Genomic DNA, 21,070 nt, shown 5'->3' with positions numbered 1-21,070 from the left:
CAAGAACTATTTACAGCATTGTGCTCACACTGACCCCCCACTGAGTTGTTCCCCACCAAAACTGCAGGCTAGAAATCAGTCCACTTAGCCTCTTTGGTTACATCATGCTCACCTGCATCAGTGCATCTATTCTGACTTCAAGCTAAAAAATTTAGAGTCAACATTACATATCTTCAAATCACTAAAAATACTGCATGAGAGCTTTCTCGTTGAGTTTCTTGTTCATTATTTGTATATGGTATGTTAAAAAATTTTTAAATATTAAATAAGGAAATGGAAGTTATGGTTGTTTTGAGAAGACACGTTAATAGGTACCACCAAAACAAAGTATAAGAAACACCCAAATTCCTACTTGAGGTTACAATTAGAAGAAATCTGAGCATGTGCAGAAATGAGCAGGTAAGGAACCCAAACAAATTTAGCTGTACCCTATAGTAACATCAGAAGGGTGGAAAATAGTGTTGGTGGGGGAAAATCCTCCTGGATGTTTATATAAAAAAACAGATTTAACAAATCTGAGGACACAGTCACTTACACATTTTAATCATAATTTCATTCGTATTCACATGGGTTCTATAGTTAAATATGTTAAGCCAGTGTACATGAAGGTAGAATCAGATCCAACATGTGAAAGTATCTGAGGCCAGTGTCATAAATTAAACTTTGATGATAGAATAAGAACAACAAAATAGCATTGGAAAGTTGTAGTACAGATATAAATCTGGGTGGCTGTAGGGTGGTTTTTAAACTTTCTGACTTTCTGGAAAGAAGATATAGTCAGTACAAACTCTATTCTCATATCAAACAGGCATGAGTAACTGGTGCCATAATTTGTGGGCAGGCCCAGGGGTTGACCAAAAGCCCCATATCCACTCCTTCCACTTCAGGAGCCAGGTGCGGGGTGGAGCACAGTGCACCACTATACCCCCTCTCCTCCCTGAGCATCCCACCCTCCCCCTGCAAGAGCCCCAGGCTTACCTTTTTCCCAGGAGCAGGAACAGCACCTATGGTGGGGGGATAGAAGCATGCTCCTATGTAAGGGGGGGGGGGGGAGAGGCCACGTGGGTAAGGGAGGCAGGGCAGTGCTCTGGTTGGTCGGAGCACTCCCTGATGCTCCCGGCTCCAAAGTGTTGTCAGGGAAGGTGGGCTGCGTAGAGAAGCAGAGCACAGTTCCTGGCCATACAATCAGGCTGGTGGGGATCCGCTCTGTGCCTGACCCCATCCTGAGCAGTGCTGATTTGGGGTGCATTAATAGGCCCCCCAGCACTTTCAGGGGCCAATCTCAGGGAGGGCACATACCCCCCTGTACTCCCCCCTACCAGTTGCCTGTGCAAACACAGAATACTTACTCAAGCCAGGCAGGATTCTTATGCCAGTTAAATGTACTATAGCCTAAATGTGAGGGCAAGCCTGCAATGGAAATTTTTCCTGGCACAGCTATGTGGCAGGGGAGTGATTTTTTTTTTAAACAAAACCCTTATATCAGTATAGCTTACAATGCTATATACAAGCTATAGGCACTTTAATTCTATATAAATTCAAGCCTTTGTCTATCTGGCTGTAACACTTTATTGGTACTGAAACAACCAATCAGAGTGCTCCAAGGGCAGCGAGGACACAGGGGACAGAGCAACAGCGGCAATGAAGGAGGACAGGGGTGGGGAGTCTGAGGCCAGGAACCACCCCCCCCTTCCTGCTTCCTATAGGTGGGAGCAGTGGTGATGATGGAGTCAGTGCCACTCTCCCGCCTCTCCAAATGCCCACTCCCTAGAGGTGGCAGTCATGAAGCCGACAGAGTGGAGAGGGCAATGCCAGTGGAGTGGGGGGGTGACAGAGTGGAGGGAGGCAATGCCAGTGGTGTTGGCCCCAACCCCCTGCTCCCTGGAGGCAGCAGGTCCCTGGAGGTTTCATCCCTCCCCCTTGCCTCAGCCCCCATCATTCGTTCCAGGCAATTGGCTAGTACTTATATAACTATGTCTATTCCACAGGTGTTGCTGGCTTAATTATACTAGTACAATAAAACTGGCAAGATTGGAGATGAAGAGAAAGAAAAGACAAATGGGAAGGCAACACAGGAAAAAAAGAACCCCAAAGTGCTTAGAACACATGGGTGAATCTAGGGAGGGTGCAGTGGTGCGCTTCCACCCCCCTTTGATTCCTGGTCCACTCAATGTGGCAGCACAATCTCTATTTAGGTAGCAATAAGGATGACTCTTGACTTCATGGCTCATAAACTACCCAGTTCTTTCTAAATTCTTCATTCCATAGGTGCCATTTTAATCGTCTAGATGGCCCACCATCCTTTCTTCTGCAATTTTTCTCCCTGTTAGCTGCTTCTGATTATGTAGCTCCTATTTCACAGCCTACCAGATTGTTTTTAACTCTAGCTGAAAACTAACAAACTAACTCAGGTATGGAAATAACTTTGTGTGAAGCACTGGATGCACTGATGCTCAGGGAGGCTACATTTTATTTTATGAATAAGAAAAAAGTAAGATATATTTATTTCTAATGACTATAGGACTAATGATATAACACATGGTGATTTTTTTGGCCTAGTTTGTTGTGTTTTTGTACAGAGTATATGATATCACAAATTAATGCATGTTCAAAAAGTGACATTTCTTTTGCTTCAAACTTAAGCTGAATATTGTAGCTCTTGACCCCCTAACTGATCAGTAAAGCTTTTAGTTTCTTTTAACTGGAGAAAAAATGTTTTGTATTATATGTGATGAAGCACCACACTATCAGCACTGCCCCCCTGCCCCTCCTCCCCCCCCCCTTTTCAGAATTCTAGATCTGCCCATGTTTGAGCAAATATCATAGATGCTCTTTCTTAAGCTGGGATTCTCAGTGAAGAACTACAGTATATGAGACCAGAAAGAGGAGAAATAGACTGGGGAAAATCCTCAAATTAGTGAGGCTATAAAAGTTTGCCCCACTGATGAGTTCTGGAGTGGTGATGATTGAATAGGCTATAACTGGCAAGAAAATGGCTGCCAAAATTGAGTGGATCATACAGAACTTGTACTGACTTCTAGAATAAGGAAGCCCCAACCCACACTGACAACTAAACAATATTTATAAAAGAATAACATCCACAAAGGCTAAAGATTCAAAAATCAAAACAGGTCTGTTTTGGTTGGCTATGGGTCCATGACTAAAACCTTTTCATTAGCAAAAATCTCAGTAAAATCTGAGAAAAAGCAGAGCTACACAAAGTATTGTATGAATGTAAAAATAAAAGGTGGGAAACAAAATACAGTGGAAAGCCAGAAATGAATGACTGCACTTAATGTAACAGCTGAGAGATCAAAGGAAACAGTTAAGAGAGCCCCCTGAGCTCTGCACTGTTGTGTCATCCTGCCACTAAAAACGCCCAATACTTCGAAGTCAGCACTCAGGTCAGCATAACATTTCAGTAGGCTAAGAAGACTGGCCTGCCTCTCCAGATAGGACTAAGTAGGTCAGCAGATGGGAGATAAGTGGCTGAGTACACAGTCTGATGGCCACAGAGATACACACGGGAAAGCCAGTAGGAGGCAGGAGAAAGAAAGCAACAGAAAGAAGAGATATAAAAGGTACCCTGGAATAAATAGGAAAGGAACAGATAATCTCTTTTTCTACATGTTGCTGGGTAGGTGGGCAGGGTTTGAACAACAGTAGGACTAGCTAAGAGAAACATCTACATTAGTATGGCTAAGATTTGTGCAATGTTTTTGTGAGAATCTAGGACTTTAACTGAGAAGCACCGCTTGAGCGGTGCAGAGGGAGGAAGAGATCCAGGGGTTTGGAAGTAAGTAGTGATTTCCTATACAGCTATGCTGAGGACTCTGGTCATGTAGTATAAGTCTCTATAACCCATCACCACTCCAGACAGTTTCACCACTCCTCCTGAAACCAAAATTAAGGTAACAGGCCACACCCTTTGTTGATTATGGAAGCAGAGCTATCCTCTCAGTTGGCCCTCAACCCCCACCCCACTCAAGTCACAACTCTACTGATTTTGCAAAAATCTGAAAAAGGGAAACACATGATTTTCACTTAAATGAGCTGTTGTCATTTCTCTAATCTTTACCAGGAAAAAATGGTGGCGTATGAGACGGACAGCTTGGCCAATAAGCGTGTGGGGGGCCTAGCTCAAGTGGATAAGGGAGACTAAGCAGTAAAGATGATAAGATAAACTTGCTGGAGTGGGATGAAAGGATCACTGACTGAAATCCCAAACTCCTTGCTTCACTCATTGCTTAAGTGGCCAAACAGTGGCTTTGTTAGAAGTCAGGTTTTTCCAGTATTCATTAAAATCAAAAGATGGAGTTTTAGATCAGATATATTTTTCAAAAGTTGTTAGGCACAGACAAATAGACACAGGCTGTCAAGTGCGATGTTAAGGCTTTGTTTTGCTCAGCCAATTCAATCACCTGTTGTGCTAGAGACCTACATTATAAGATAGGGGCCATGAGGGAGCATAGGAAATGGACTTTGGCAATGTCCAGGCTCCCAGGAAACACTTGACAGAACAATTTCTTAAAAATACCAATAGCCAGAATGAAGTCAGCTTGAGCTGAAAACAAGAAAATTCTTGTAACTACCAATTTTATTAAATTTCTTTATACATATCAACACACAAGAAAATGCAAATAAGAACATGGAGTAAGAACTGAGTTTAACTGGGTAACACCTTCCTCATATTCCCCACTAGGGAAACAACTAGGGGCTTTTCAATGGGATTAGTCACTGTCTGGAAAGTAGACATCAGTGGTCATCCTCTGACAACTGTCCAATCTGAACTAGCAGTTCCACTTACAGGAAACAGGGAGGGCATAACCAAATGGCTGTGTTTGTGCTACAAAAGTACTGGTGCAATCCTGTTCTGATCACAGTAAGTTGAACAACATCTTTCTGTCTTGTCTTGAAGGGTATGATAGCCATTGCATTTATAGCACTAAAAAATCCCAGCAGTGTCATAGGAGTTCTTATCACCACGTCAAGAGCTCTGGCTCTTGCTGTGGCTTTGGAAGCTGCACAGGACCATGAAATTCCCATATGCTCTGGTCTTTCTCCAAACAAGCTGGGGAGCATGACCACTCTCAGAGGCTGTTGGGGCACAGCAAGCTCCTGCAGGTGGTGGTGGCACTGTTGGCAGTGGGAGCATGGCAGCAGCAAGCAGTGAGCTCCTGCAGGTAGCCACAGTGCTGTCAGTGGGGGGGGAGTGGCAAGCGCCAACCGGTGGTCAGCAACCACCCACAGACACCGCCAGCAGCATCGGCAGCAGACAGCCAGTGGCAATCACAGACCACCTGCAGATGCCGCCAGCAATGTTGGTGGCAAGGTGAGGGGGTGGTGACAGGCAACTGCCTGCAGGTGCTGCTGGCAGTGTCAGCAGTGCCTTTTCACAGGGGGTGCACCGCCACACTCAGGGGATGCACATGCACCCACATGCACCCCCTACATGTCACCAGTGGTGGAGAGGAAAAGCAGCTCGCTTCCTGATAGCCAACAGCAAGCCTTGCTGGGACACTACTACTGCTGTTGCAGCTACCAGATCACTGAGTCTTTCCGGTGCTCTGGAAGCCACAGCAAAGCTGCAATCACCAGAGGCCAAGGTCTTACCATGGCTGCCAGAGCTCTGGCAAGAATTGGCATTCTGGCAGAGGCAGTGGCAGCAGCTCTACTGGGGTAGCGGGGGTGAGAAAAGCAGTTCTCTTTGCCTCGGCTACCCCTGCAAGAAGTGAGGAGCCGCTTTTGACAGCTGCTGCTTTTCAATAGGTGCCAGTTGATCGTTAACAACCTACCTAAGAGGGCAGGCTGTCAGTTAATGTGTTGCCCTGGAGCCTGGGGGATCTAATGACCAGCCCCTATTGCCCCTTACTAGAGAGGTCCCCTTTGAAGCAAATTTGTATTTCTCCAGTCAGGGGGTTGGAAAACCTGTTCAATCCTATAGTGCTATCTTTATAGCAATACAAAGTGCCTCAGCGCTTTGTAGTGTTACAAATGAGCAGCTATCCATAACCTAGGAGTATTTCACCTTAATGCTTTGAAAGAAGGGAAATAATTCGAAAAGAACTCCTTCTCCAAGAAGCAAATCTATTGCATAAATGCTTCTGTACTCAATCCCACTCTGAGATATTCAGCCACCCACTTTGTTGAGAGGAAACTTAGAGAAATGTGACTTAATGCCCTCTTTTGGGGAGGGTTCTTTGGGAAATCCAAGATGTGCAATGGCAGAAGGGTTAAGGAATCTTGCTACAGTTTCAGAGGCATGAGTACAAGACTTATTCTAGACCCATGCTGAAGGCTGTCCCTAGTGAATGAGTACTTGGTCAATCAGGCTGTGGAGTCAAAGGCAGCCAAATGTAGTACTAGCCAAGTAACTCCTCAGCATGTTTTTTGGCTTTAGAAACTGCTATGCCTTAATCAGAGTAGTACAATGGAGTGTTTGGGCAGGCTTTGACTACGTTTGACAAATGAAATGGGCTTATCCAGCTGTCACTTTTTGATGTAATGGTGATTTGTCCCTCTCCTGAGATGATGTCTGATAACGTGAGATAGTGGATATCATTCTATAAGCAACATCAGTTTTCACAAAAAAAATTAATTGCTTAAAAATAACTTAAAATGAGTCTTTATTTTAAGGTATACACACAAGTATCAGCATGAAATCTGAACTTTACATATCAGTTCTGAATTTTTGGATGTATGACTGCCTCGTCCTTTTTTTAAATTTCCTCTTTGCATTAGCAGTAGCATTATGTGTGGAATAAAAAATAAACTGTATGTAGTACTGCCAGTTTCCCATCTTCAAAATTCACAAGTCACCCCAAATTAGAGAACTGATTTAAAATCATGAGACTTAAAAAAAAAATCAATTTGTATTCATTTACCTTCTAAATTTTGAGAAGATCAATCTGAATACAGTGTACCTCTGCCCCTGGCTTTCTCAGCTGTTGGAGTTCCCAAGAGGGCGCTAGGATGAGACTGAGATCCCAGGAACAATAGGCATTTCAAAGTCCCTACAAGGACAACTGGACGTTCCACCTGATTAGCTCAGCCAGGTTAATCAGAGAGAGAGAAGAAAGAAGGGGATCTGGGGAAGCTGGGGCCCTTTCATTTCTAGGATGCCACATGGTAAGTAGAGGCCAGGATCAATCTGCTGTGGATTCTTGGTGGTGTACGAAGGAAAGCATTGCCAGATTCCACTAAAGCTCTGATATTTCAGAGCATGTGGAGGCCTGTATCTGAAGTAGTCAGTGATCATGAGCAACTAATTCACAAAAGGTATGTACCTGAGAGAGCAATTGCATCCCCTGGATTCTTCAGATCTGATATATACTGGTCATGGGTAGATGATGCAAGAAAGTCAGGACCATTTGTACATCTGTTAACCAGTTCCAAAGTCTCAATGGGGTAGTTCAAAAATCCATGCCAGCTTCACTTTCCCATGGGGTAAATATGGATATAAGTAGCAATTTTTTTAATTGTTCTTAAAATGTTTAAGGGGTAATAAGTCAGGCCATTAGAAATACTGCATGCTAAACAGCATTTTTGGTTTATTGTTTACATTTCTTGTATGACTGTTTTAGTTTAAAAAAAATAAAAACATTTGACAAAAACCACAGTAAAAGGGAGATACAATATATACCCTTAATTTAAGGTAAAACAGCATTATTGGGATATTACAGGTGTCCTTAAAACAAAGGATTATGAAGCTATGGAATTCAGATTTCAGATTAAAATTAAATGAAATCAACCATATTTAAAATATGAAGATACACAATTAAGGCACGCAAACAGCTTTCTACCGTGTCTGATACAAGAAACACACCTTATTTTTTTTAAGCATCAGTTTAGTCTAATCTCAAATTACAAACACTAAAATACCCTCTTAATCAAGGTTTATATTACATTATATTACATTACATTACAGTGTTTTACATCCGCTATGGGATTCTGCCAAGGAACAATAACTTTAAAGTCCATTGAGGCCTCTGTAGGTGACCTTTTAGTAGAAAATTTCCAAATAGATCTGACTCGGTGTATACTGTCTAAGTAGCATCACCCATAGTGATCTGTGTAGCTAGTGACAAACCTCCTGATGGACTATGAATGATGAGATCTTTAAATTCTGCAACACCTACACCAGTGCAGACTTTCAGCTATGAGGTGCACTGTGAAATCTGCCATCACGTAGTACTGTAGCAAGTTCATTACACGTTTCTGAAATCCACCATTCCAAAATTACTATACAGGCATACCTCGGAGATATTGCGGGTTCAGTTCCAGACCACCGCAATAAAGCGAATATCGCAATAAAGCGAGTCACATGAATTTTTTGGTTTCTCAGTGCATATAAAAGTTATGTTTACACTATACTGTAGTCTATTAAGTGTGCAATAGCATTATGTCTAAAAAAACAATGTACACACCTTAATTAAAAAATACTTTATTGCTAAAAAATGCTAACCATCATCTGAGCCTTCAGCGAGTCGTAATCTTTTTGCTTGTGGAGGGTCTTGCCTCGATATTGATGGCTGCTGACTGAACCGTGTGGTGATTGCTGAAGTCTGAAATATTGCGAGAATTACCAAAGTGTGACACAGAGACACGAAGTGAGCAAATGCTGTTGGAAAAATGGTGCCGACAGACTCGCTCAACGCAGGGTTGCCACAAACCTTCAATTTGTAAAAAACGCAGTATCTGCGAAGCGCAATAAAGCGAAGCGCAATAAAATGAGGTATGCCTGTAACTTCCATTATAACTTGACAGAGATAAACTTTACCTTTTATATAATTGTTACTATGGTATTAGCACTATTAGGGTAAATCTAGACTAGAGTTTTCAGATTTCCTGTAATGCAAATTAACTGATTGCCAATGAAGTCTACAGGGCTATAATGACTAGGTGGCATCTGAATTATTATGGGTTCCTCTCTGCTCTCCCTGAGCTAAACCTGTATGGATTCAAGTTATCACATGCAGGGTAATACTATGAGAAGATTAAGAGTATGTACAAGTGTTCAAATGAACCATGAAGGCTTGCAGTTTTGTTCTCCCAGTAGGAAAACTTACATGGAAAGCATTATACAAATGCTGCAGGGGCCGTCCAGACAAGTGCTATGCAGACAGCCTTCACTGCTGATGGCCTCCAGCCAGGACCACACCTGGAGAACTCGAGTTCACAGTCCCCCTCCCTCCCTTCAGGCAGTGAGTCTTTGAAAGGAGACCCAGAGTGTATCTCCTCTTATTAGTTGCAGCCATGTCTTTTCTATTCCAGCAGCCTACCAAAGAATAACAATGGTGTGGGGGGTCTGGGTTCTCAGAGGTCTGAGTCTCAGGGGTGTAGGGGTACAGGTATGGAAGTCAGGATCTTCCGGATCTAGGTCTTTGCAGGGGGCACAGCAGTCTCAGCACCCTGTGTCTCCTTGTAGCCCTCTATCACAGTACAGTGCTGGTAAAATGAGCTGGGCTTTCATGGCCCCAAGACAGTCAGGGGAAGGAGTTTGCTTCATGCTCAGCTACAGTGGCCATCATAGAGGACAGTCCAGCTGTCGTCTGTCCTCTATTGATATGAAACCTCATGCTGTTATGTCCTTAAGAGAAAAATAGAGAACATAAAGGTGTTGGGTTTCATATCAATAGAGAAGACAGGACAGAGTAGCAGAAAACCTGAATGTCCTCTGTGATGGCCACCTTAGCTCAGCTAGAGCAGCAGAGTCCAGCTCAAGACGAACAGTCTCCCTAAAGAAAGTATGAAAAAGGGATTGGGGGAAGGGGGGATGAAGCAATACCCTCAGGAATGCAGAAAGACATTGCTGCAGCTTCTATTGGAAAAGGAAATGTATATGCATTGGTTCTTCTGGGAGAAACTCGTCCAGAAATCACTTCTAACTGGTTTTAGTTGGATTAATTTTCTGCTGTTTTCTGTTATTTGTCTGCTATTTTTGGTCCAGGAGAAACCATATGAACTTTTCTACATTTTTGTCTGTGCACTCTGTTTTGTAAAACTGAACTGGTTCTTTGTTATAAGAAGAGATTTTACAGATATGCTGCAATTGTGTATATTACTCCAAACCTATGCACACAGAATGACTCTCTGGTGCCTTCCCAGGCACCTGTGACCTGTCTTTTTTCTCTAGCTCCTATATTGTTTATTACAGCCTTGGCTCAGTACCAAGACCATTCTTTTTGTATCACTTCTATGAGAATTGAATGACTCAACTACTTAGGTGGCTTGAAAGCCATTTATTGTCCCTACATAGCCTGTCCACCTAATTCCTACTTTAGAATATTCTCTCCTTCCAACAAAAGATGAGCTGGCATCATGAAGTAAGGGGTAGGATTTATTCCTACTTCTAGAACCAGCTAGATATCTGGGGTCCCTTTTATCTGCCCACCTTATAGCTTTGTAGAAGGGGTGGTTTTCTTTTTTCTCTGCTCTTACCTAAGGAGCAATTGATTCACATAAATTAACTAACAACTTTGTAAATGCTAACCTGAATACTAATCTCTGCTCCATGATACAAATGTTTGTAGTTTACACCAAGGTGCAGGGAACATCCCATTATAACTGATAAATTACAAATGCTGTGGTGACAATCAGTCTTTCAAGTGTGCATAAAACATACATACTAAAAAAGCAAAATAGGCATTAATCAATCTATTAGCCACCACCTATTTATACTGTGGCATGCAAAATATAACATGTCATTCCTACCAATACACTCTGATTTCTTGGAGACCACACAGAAGTGGCTGGATCAATTAAAATTCAGATAATTGTGCAAGACAAGCCAGGTACCAGAGGACCAGAAAAGGGCCAATGTATTGCCCTCTTTAAAAAAGACAAGGAAGACCTTGGGAACTACAGACCAGTTCACCTCACCTCAATACCTGGGAAGTAGGGCTGTGCAAAGCTTTGGTCCCCAATCTTATTTGGTGAAAATTAGGCCTGATTCGGTGGCCAAACCTCTGAACACAAATCAAATCAGGAGACCCTTTAATCTCCCTGCATTGAATCAGAAACCTCTTAATCAGTTAGGAGAGATTCAGAAAGATTTGGCAATTTGGACATAGACACAGCTTTAAATGTTTTTTCTACATGCGTCAAGGTACAAGGCAGCTTGTGATTGCTGTGATGCTGGGGCAGATGGAGCATCCCACAGGAGCATGGAGGGCTCACCAGCACGCTCATCAGCAGACCTGGAAGTGGACCAGGAAGCACTTCTGGTCCACTTCTGGGTCCACCTGGGAGTGTCCCCCTCCCCCACCGCCATGCCTCCCCAGCTCGGTGACTGGTACCTCCTGGGTTGGGGGGGTACCCAGGGTCCCCCCATGGCCAATCGCCGAGCCAGGGAGAACTGCAGGGAGGGCAGTACATTTCCTGGTGGATCTGGAAGTGGACTGGAAGTACTTCTGTCCTATTCTTGTGGGATGCTCCATCTGCCCCAACATCACAGCATTCATGAGCTGTGCCTGGTACCTTGAGGTATGTAGAAAAACTATTTAAAGCTGTGTCTATGTCTGAATCACTGATTCTCTGAATCAGCATTGAATCTTCAGATTTGGCCAAATCGAGTCAGGGACAAAGTTCCAAATCAATTCTTCCAGCGGGGCACAGGCCCAGCCGCCCAGGTTTGAATTGCTTTTGTTTTGCTTGTCAGTGTGGCCTAGTGGTGGGCAAATGTATGGCTGGGAGGGTTGTCACGGTGTCAGCAGTGCCGTGGGAAGGCGCCAGGTGTTGCCTTGGCCTCCTCTGCCAGGGCACAGGCCCCTCCATCAAGGGTTTGGATTTTTTTTTTCTCTTCCCCTCTCGCCTTCCTCCCAGCGTGTGGTGGTGCTGGGCAACTCTATGCCTGTGAGGGTGCTCCTCTGTAGGTGTGCCCTGCAAAAGGGGTGACCCTTGTCTCTGCTCTCTGGCTGAGTGGCCTGTGCCTTGTGTGCAGGACCAGAAGGTTATAAGTTCAAGCTGGGGAGAGTGGAGGGTCTGTGGCCCTGGCCTGGGTGCCATGCTGGCTCTTTTTTTTTTTATCCTCCACTCCAACACACAATCCCAGTACGAGTGAAAAGTGGGCAAGGAGCCAAAAAAACTTCCTTGGCTAAACAGGGAAAAATGGGGAATCCTAAGGGCAAAAAAGAAGGCTTATAGGTGGTGGAAGTGTGGAAAGTTACCAAGGAGGAATATACCCACTTGGCCCACACTTGCAGGGAGGCAGTTAGAAAGGCCAAAGCAACTACAGAGCTGAGGCTGGCAACACAAATTAAAGACAACAGAAAGTCTTTTTTTTAGGTATGTAGGGAGTAGAAGGAAGGTACAGGGCAGCATAGGACCCCTACTGAACAAGAAGGAGCAATTACTGACCGGGGGGGACAAAACTAAGCTATTCACTGATTTTTTTGCCTCTGTGCCCTTGAACAGGAGTCAAGATAAGTCTCCAAATGGGTTCTTAGATGGGCATCAAAGGGACACCAGCCCCCCAACTGTTGATGCTGGACCTGTACACATCAATATCTTCATCAGTGAGTTGGATGTGGGTGTGAAGTGTACTCTGTCCAAGTTTGCAGATAATACTAAATTGTGGGGTGAAGTGCACACTCCACAGGATAGGGAATGATTGTAGACAGACCTGGACAGTTTAGAAAAGTGGACAGTACACAATAGAATGCAGTACAACAAAGACAAATGCAGAGTGCTGCACGTAGGGTGAAAAAATATCCAGCACACCTACTGGCTAGGAAGTGACCCTCTCAGCAGCACAGAAGTAGAAAGGAATCTCAAGAGTCACAGTGGACTCCAAGATGAACATGAGTCATCAGTATGATGAAATCATCAGCAAAGCTAACCACACTTTATCATGCATCAGCAGATGCACAAGAAATAGAACCAAGAAGGTGATACTTCCCCTCTATGCTACATTGGTCAGACCACAGTTGGAAGACTGCATCCAGTTTTAAATGCCGTGCTTCAGGAAGGGTGTTGACAGACTTGAGAGAATCCAGAGGAGAGCCACTCATCTGGTTAGGGGCTTAGAGGGCAAGCCCTATGATGCAAGACTGAGGGACCTGGACCTCTTCAGCCTCCGCAAGAGAAGGCTGAGAGGTGATCTTGTGGCTGCCTACAAATTCATCAGGGGAACTCAGCAAGAAACCAGAGATGCTCTGCTCACCAGGGCGCCTCTTGGGGTAACAAGAAACAATGGTTACAAACTGACAGAGAGCAGATTTAGGCTAGATATCAGGAAAAACTTCTTCATGGTAAGGGTGGCCAAAATTTGGAATGGGCTTTCAAGGGAGGTGGTGCTTTTCCATACCTTGGGGGTCTTGAAGAGAAGACTGGCTAGGCATCTGGCTGGGTCATCTGATCCCAGCACTCTTTACTGCCTAGGCAGGGGGTTGGACGTGATGATCTGAAGACAGGAGGGGAATCCAGGCTGACCTGGACAGGCTCAGCAAATGGGCAGACAAGAACCTGATGATATTTAACACTGAAAAATGTAAGATTCTACACCTTGGGAGGAAAAACCTGCAGCAACCTTACAGGCTTGGCAGTGCTAGGCTGGCTAGCACTACAGAAGAAAGAGACTTGGGGGTCATCATTGACCACAAGATGAACATGAGCCTGCAACATGATGCTGTGGCTAGTAAAGCAACCAAAACACTGGCTTGCATTCATAGATGCTTCTCAAGCAAATCCAGGGATGTCATTCTCCCCTTGTACTTGGCCTTGGTGAGGCCGCAGCTGGAGTACTGCGTCCAGTTTTGGGCCCCACAATTCAAAAAGGATGTGAAGAAGCTTGAGAGAGTCCAGAGAAGAGCCATGTGCATGATCAGAGGTCAGGAAAACAAACCTTACGATGACAGGCTGAGAGCTATGGGGCTCTTTAGCCTGGAAAAGCCCAGGCTTGGGGTGATCTGATGGCCACCTGTAAGTTTATCAGGGGTGACCACCAGGATCTGGGGGAACGTTTGTTCACCAGAGTGCCCCAAGGGATGATGAGGTCAAATGGTTATAAACTGCTGCAAGACCATTTCAGGCTGGACATAAAGAAGAACTTATTTACTGTCCAAGCCCTCAAGGTCTGGAATAGCCTGCCATTGGAGGTGGTTCAAGCACCTACATTGAATACCTTCAAGAAAACATTGGATGCTTATCTTGCTTGGATCCTATGACCCCAGCTGACTTCCTGCCCTTCGGGTGGGGGGCTGGACTCGATGATCTTCCAAGGTCCCTTCCAGCCCTAATGTCTATGAAATCTATGAAATCTGTTGAGGTCCCTTCCAACCCTACCATCGATGAATCTATGACAGTGTTCAAATACACAGCATCATCCCTGACAAATGAGGAGTTACAAACCACCCAGGCTTATGCAGGTGGCCAAGAAAATAGACTTAAATCTGTGAACAAGGGGATGCCTGGAACAAGGAAGTTTCTGAACCCACACATTTGAATCTCTGCTAGAAAAGATTAAGCTGGACACAGTTTTTGTTACCTCTCTAATCTTCTTATTAAATTATACTTACTTATACAAAATTGTTCCCAAAACTGCATGAGATTAGCAAACCATAGTTCAGTTGGGTTTTGTGAATTTAGAGATTTGTGTAGGCGCTTTTTGGTGAGGAAATATGGAAGAGAAAGGACAGTAGAGGATATTGACTAAGTTGTTTTACCAGCTTGCAGTAACTAACATCAAGATTCCAAGATTATACAAGTATGTTGCAACAAATTAAATAAAGTTTTGTCTCCATGGAAGTCAATGGAAAATTTTGTGCTGACTTCAACATGGTCAGGACTTCCCTTGTTAATATATCATCAGTTTATATAAATTACTATAGACCAGGAGTGTCCAATCTGTGGCACATATGCCACAAACGGCACAGGCAAGCTCTGTGTGTAGTGTGACAGGCTAGCTCGGAGTGAAGTGGTGCTTGCTCCTACCCTGGGGGTCTTTAAAAGGAGGATGGATGAACACATTGCCGGGGTCATTTGACCCCAGTACTCTTTCCTGCCATGGCAGGGGGTCAGACTTGATGATCTTCTCAGGTCCCTTCCAACCCTACCAACTATGAAAATATGAAACTGGCTGAAGGTAGCATCTGGAAAAGGTTTTGGGAGTCTTGGTAGACCACAAAACTCAAGATGAGTCTGCAATATGATGCCACCACTCAGAAGGTGAATGTGGTTTTGGGATGCATCAGCAGAAGCATTCGGTCATGCAAGACACAGAAGGTAATAGTGTCCCTCTACTCGGCACAGGATAAACTTCATGTAAAGTACTGTGTCAGTTCAGTACATTTTAAAAAGGACATGGAGAAGTTGGAGAGGATGTAAAGGCAGGCAAGAAAGATGATGAAGGACTTAGAAAGCAAACCATACAAGGAGAGGTTAAAGGAGCTAAGTATGTTCATCTTTCAGAAAAGGTGCTTAAGAGGGGACATTGATAGTAGTCTTCAAATACTTGAAGGGCTACCAGAAAGAGGTAAAGCACCTGTTCTCTAGTTGCAGAGAGGATGCAGACCAATGGTTGGAAGTTGCAGCAAAGTAAGTTTAGATTGGATATCCAGAAAAAACTTATTCACTGTTAGAAAAGCGAGGCAGTGAAATAGATTGCCTAGGGGAGGGAATCTCTATCACTGGAAGTGTCCAAGAAGAGGTTGGAGAGCTACTAATCTAGAGGGTCTTGCTCATGCATGCAGGGTCAGACCAATCAACATATTTGGGATTAGGAAGGAATTGTTTCCCATGGTCAGATTGGTACAGACCATGAGGGTTTTTGCCTTCCTCTTTAGTGGGGGGTGTGGCCCTCTACCTGAGATCTCTTGAGCTGTTGGGCTAGATGACCTCTGGAAGTCCCTTCCAACCCTACTTTCCTATGTCTCTATGACTCTAAGCTCCAGTTTCAAGCAATATTTCAAATAAAATACAGTCACTTGTGTGATTGTGGAAATGTCTTTATGCAATAAATTTAAGTAAATATACTTTTACAGAATAGAGAATACTAAAAAGTGTTGCTTTGTATATAAATAAAGGTCTCTTCTTGGAACACTGACACCTTGCCCCTCAGTGTGCATACTTCCTATCAAAGTATTAGGCAATAATTCTGAGATATTTTAGTATATTAAGTACATGTTTCTTCCACAGCTTCTAGTGAAATAATCTGCTCATTTCACTTGATAGGAAAGGTTTTAAAGATTGACTTATGTCTGCAGAAATAGAAATAGAAATATTTAATTTCTCCAATTATGAAATATGGTAGGTAGATGTAGTTTCCAGTTAGAAAGAGAGAGGGACAGAGATGTATTTCCACAGATCATGACATGATTCTTCTATTTGCCATCTCTCTGATTTATTTGCAAAAATTCCCTATCATTCTTGCATCTTATGGATAGTATATTTAATCAGTGTTTTGCATACACAGAATAAAGTAATGCCAGTGATGTAATTAAATCCTCTCTATTTTTCTTGCATTTGAAGTGTAACAATTTTATATGTCCTGTCATAATATGCAACTATAATTTCTGTATATTAACTATATAATAATTGGCTTTCATTACTCACTAATGCATAGCTCTCCTGTTTAAACAATGGCTCCTATCTTTTGCAGAGAACTATTTTAGTTTCTTAAGAATAAGACCATTTTTATAAATAATTTCCTACTGTTGCGTCCGATGACCGGTGTACCCTTGACCTGCAAGCCTGGGTCGGCATGACCGGCTGGACGCGGGTGGGGTAGGTAGTCGGACAGGTGGGTACTAGTGGCGGGTTGGAGTCAGGAGATTTTAAAACGTATTGGTTATACAAAAAGTTTATTTTACTTACACCACAGGAGATTGCAGTGTAGGAAGGAAGCTGTGGTCGCGCGGTGTAGAAAGAGAAGTTGATTTATTCAGCTCAGCATACAGATATTTTTGTTGCACAGATTACAAACTGCGTGGTGCAGATTTTAAGCAAAGCATACAGGTAACTTCAGTCTAAAGACTTTCATGAGCTCTTGTCAAGAATGGATGAGCCGGCAAAAACGGATACACTTGAAAACTTTTATCATCGCTGACTATGTCTCCTGGGCGTGCGTGGAGGTCTCCATTGAAGGCAGAAATCTTTCCAAAGTTATAGTTTACAGGGTGGCCTATTACAACACGCCAGGCATGAATAATTACAGGACTGCCAATCATGACTGTGAACAGACTCTGTGTGTTCTTAGGTTTCATGCGAGATTGACTATGCATGTGTTTTACATTTAAGCTGGGGGGGGATTGGATACAGAACTATAATGACGAAATATGTTATGTTAGCCTTTGACCTTTTTGCCATCTGCTTCTGAAACCAAAGATTTTTCTTTGACACCTACTACCTTTCAGTCAGTCACCTGTATGAAGCCTAATGGACAAAACAGCGTTATTAAATTTACAGCCTTCTAATTTATTTGTAAGTAGAAGGTTTGTGGTGGGTTCATTGTGAAGTGCAACACATGTAGATTTCATAGATGTTAGGGCTGGAAGGGACCTCGAAGATCATCAAGTCCAGCCCCCTGCCCCAGGGGCAGGAAGTAAGCTAAGGTCAAAGGACCCCAGCAAGATAAGCATCCAAGCATTTCTTGAATAAGTCCAGAGTAGATGCCTGCATCACCTCTGGAGGGAGTCTAATCCAGGTCTTGGGGGCTCAGACAGTAAAGAATTTTTTTCTTATGTCCAGCCTAAAATGGTCTTTTGGAGTTTATGACCGTTGGTCCTTGTTTTTCCTTGGGGTGCTCTGGTGAACAAATGTTCTCCCAGATCCTGATGAACACCCCTTGTGTACTTATAGGCAGCAACCAGGTCCCCCCTGAGCCTGCACTTTTCCAGACTGAAGAATCCCATGGCTCTCAGCCTCTCTTCTTAAGGCCTATTCTCTTGCCCTCTGATTATGTGTGTGGCTCTTTTCTGGACTCTCTCAAGCTTCTCAACATCCTTCTTGAATTGTGGAGCCCAGAATTGGATGCAGTACTCCAGATGCAGCCTCACCAAGGCCGAGTACAGTGGGAGGATGACAGCCTGAGATTTACTTGAGATGCATCTATAGATGCAAGCCAGGGTTTTGTTTGCTTTAGCAGCTGTGACATTGCATTAGTCATCATGACCCCCAAGTCTCTTTCAGCAGTGGTGCTAGCAAGCATAGCACTGCCAAGCGTATTGGTACACAGTGGGGGGGTTTTCCCTGAGGTGGAGTACCTTGCATTTATCAGTATTGAACATCATCAGGTTTGTATCCACCCACTTATTAAGCTTATCCAAGTCAGCCTGGAGGTTAATAGACACACACGTTTAATAGTTTAATAGATGCACACATGACAATGCATGTGGGGGCAATGTAGAGGCTTATGATAAATGGTTGGAGTGGAACTTAGAGCACCAATGACAGAAGTTGCAACCCTAACATTGGTACATGTGCTTTTGATTGGGTATCATAGAAAAGTAAGGTTAGAAGGGATCTCTGATGGCCATCTATGTCACTGAGACAAGATCATTCCTATCTAAACAATCCCATACAAATCTGTGTTTGACCTATTACTAAAACTACACAATCAATCCTATCACACAACAGAAAATGTAGCACCCTAACCTGCCACAGGTAAAGCACAGGGACAGCAGTGATCAGTGTCCTGCTGCTGCAAGAGTTGTTAAAATGTGCTCAAGAGATCCAAGGGAAAGGACCATGCTCCACACTGCAGAGAAGGCAGAAACCCTGACAGCCCATATTAATCTGACCAGGTGTGTCTATACATGCACATGCTCCAGGAAATGTTTACTCTAGAGTAAATGCACCCAGGCAGGTGTCTACAAAGGTGGGGAAGCAAGAGCAGAGTTACTGCTCATTACAGCATTCTGCTTCTGCCACTGCCAGTCCTGCATTGCCCCCCTGCAGCAGCCAGGTGAAGGGTCAAGGGGCCAAGAGAAAGCTGTCTCCTGGAGGGGGCTAGGACATTCCCTGGGAGCTGCCTGCTGTTGGGGCAGGCTTCAACACCAGAGCTTCAGTGGGGACAGTGACTCCCTTCCCCAGCAGCAGGCTGCTCCCAGCAACCAAGTTGCTGAGACTGGTAGATAAGAATCTCCCAACCCTGGCCCCAAGGTCATGGATAGGGTGTTGGAGGGGGCCAGGGTACATTGTCCCCTCCCAGGCTCCAGTCATGGTGGAGCCCACCCAGGAAGCAGGCAGCTCCCAGGGCCAGGAAGCAGGCAGCTCCCAGGGCCAGGAAGCAGGCAGCTCCCAGGGCCAGGAAGCAGGCAGCTCCCAGGGCCAGGAAGCAATCTCCTGCCCCCTGCTGCCTGGATGACCAGGAGCACATTTGCTCCCAGTCAGCCATCTACACATGCCATACTGTACAGTAATTACTCCTGAGTAAATCTGCTACTTATATTTACAGGTAGCAAATTTACTCAGGTTTAGAGCAACTTACTGTGCAGTAAGTGTCTACATGTGTAGACTGTGATGCTTACTGCTCAGTAATTAGCTCTAATCTCAAGTAACGCATTTTTATATGGACACGCCCACCATGGAGTAAAATTCCTTCCTGATCCCAAACATGCTGATTGGTCAGATCCCATGCCAAGTGGTAAAACCCTATAGTTAGGAGCCTCTGGGTTTTAGTCCCAGCAGGAGCACTAGCAAACGCCAGTCAAAATTCTCCAGCTACAGCTGCAGCCAACATCCACTGCTTCTGAGGAAGACAGAAATAAAACCTGAAAGACCCTGGCACCTATAATGAGAAGTATGTGGGGTGAGGTCCTTCCTGAGCTCATGTGGCAACCTGCAAGGCCGAGAAGAATGGGAAGTACTAAAACCCTCATTCTGCTCTGCAATTTAGGGCCAACAGGCATAATTTCACACATCATACCTTCTTACCGAACAGTCAGAATTCCCTTTCATGTATCCTCTCTGTAATCTTATCCCAGCTCCTTAAAACTTCTTTTATAACTAAACTACTTCTGGAGTTCTGCTTCATTTTCCTGCTGATGAATATTGCCATCTCCAATATCCACTTCCTTTAGGCTACAGAGCTCTTCTCATTATATCCCAGCAATCCCTGTGGTGGAACACAGGGGTGCTCCTTGGCTTTTAACTGTCACTCTTCCAAAATATTTCTAGGCATAGGAATCCCTAGATCATCCCTGTCTATGCTTATCCAATCTCTTCTTGAAAACCAGAGGAAGGAGATTCCACAACTTCTACTCTACAGTCTGTTTTGCTGCTTCCCTGTTCTAACAGTGAAGACGTTTGTGGGGAGGAGGGGGGGCTGATATCCATTCTAAACTTTCTTTGTTGCAGTTGCAAGCCATTTATCCATGTGCTGCTCTCTGCAATAACAGAGAAAGGCTATTCTCCCTCTGCCTTATGGCAGCCCTTCAGACATTTGAAGACTGCTATCACGTCCCCTCTTACCTTTTCTTCAAGCTGAACACACCTATATCTTTCAACCTCTCCTCATAAGGGTTGTCTTTCAAGCCCTCTGTCATTTTTGTTGTCAGCCTCTGAACCCTCTCTATCTTCTCCATGTCCTTTATAAAATGTGGGACTCAAAACTGCACACAATATGCTGGATGAGGCTTAACCAGTGTCAAGTAAAAAAGTGCTATCACTTCCTGCATCTTATTCCTATTGAAGCAGCCCAGAACTACATTTATTTTTTGTGAGACTGTGTCACATTTCCCGGCTCATATGGAGGCTATGATCCCCAAGATACCTAGATCCTCTTCCGTGCAGCCAGGTAGCACCCATCTTGTATTTGTGCTTTTGATTATTCTTCCCAAGGCATAGCACCTTGCATCTGTCAACACTGCTTTTCATCAGTTAGCTCTTGCCCAGCCCTCCAAACTATCAAGATCCTTCTGAATTGCACTTGTCTTCCAAAGGATTTTCAGCCCTTCCCAGCTTTAGGTTATCTGCAAATTTGTTCTTTATTCCAGCATCCAAATCATAATAAACATGTTGCCAGGCCCAGGACAGATCTCTATAGGACTCCACTCAAAAGCAATTCTGACATGAATCCATTTATAATCACCATTTGCTTGTGGCTGTTGAATTGTTTCCTTGCTAGAGAAAG

The 21,070-nt window shown here is 44.0% G+C and overlaps 1 protein-coding gene across 1 annotated transcript in view; it reads right to left on the bottom strand.

The window, feature by feature from the left end:
• LOC149865609 (uncharacterized) overlaps positions 1-20,522 on the bottom strand; it is a 79,809-nt gene extending 59,287 nt beyond the window's left edge. The window contains exon 1 of the mRNA XM_090041558.1: positions 20,410-20,522. Coding sequence (XP_089897684.1) covers positions 20,410-20,522 — 113 coding nt within the window. The remainder of the gene's footprint in view (positions 1-20,409) is intronic.
• Between the last annotated feature and the right edge of the window lie 548 nt (positions 20,523-21,070).

The sequence above is a fragment of the Crocodylus siamensis genome, chromosome 4, assembly GCF_052110815.1.
Source record: "Crocodylus siamensis isolate JL-2025a chromosome 4, ASM5211081v1, whole genome shotgun sequence".
In the NCBI taxonomy this organism is placed as follows: domain Eukaryota; kingdom Metazoa; phylum Chordata; order Crocodylia; family Crocodylidae; genus Crocodylus; species Crocodylus siamensis.
This window is presented reverse-complemented; position numbering and strand designations above follow the sequence as displayed.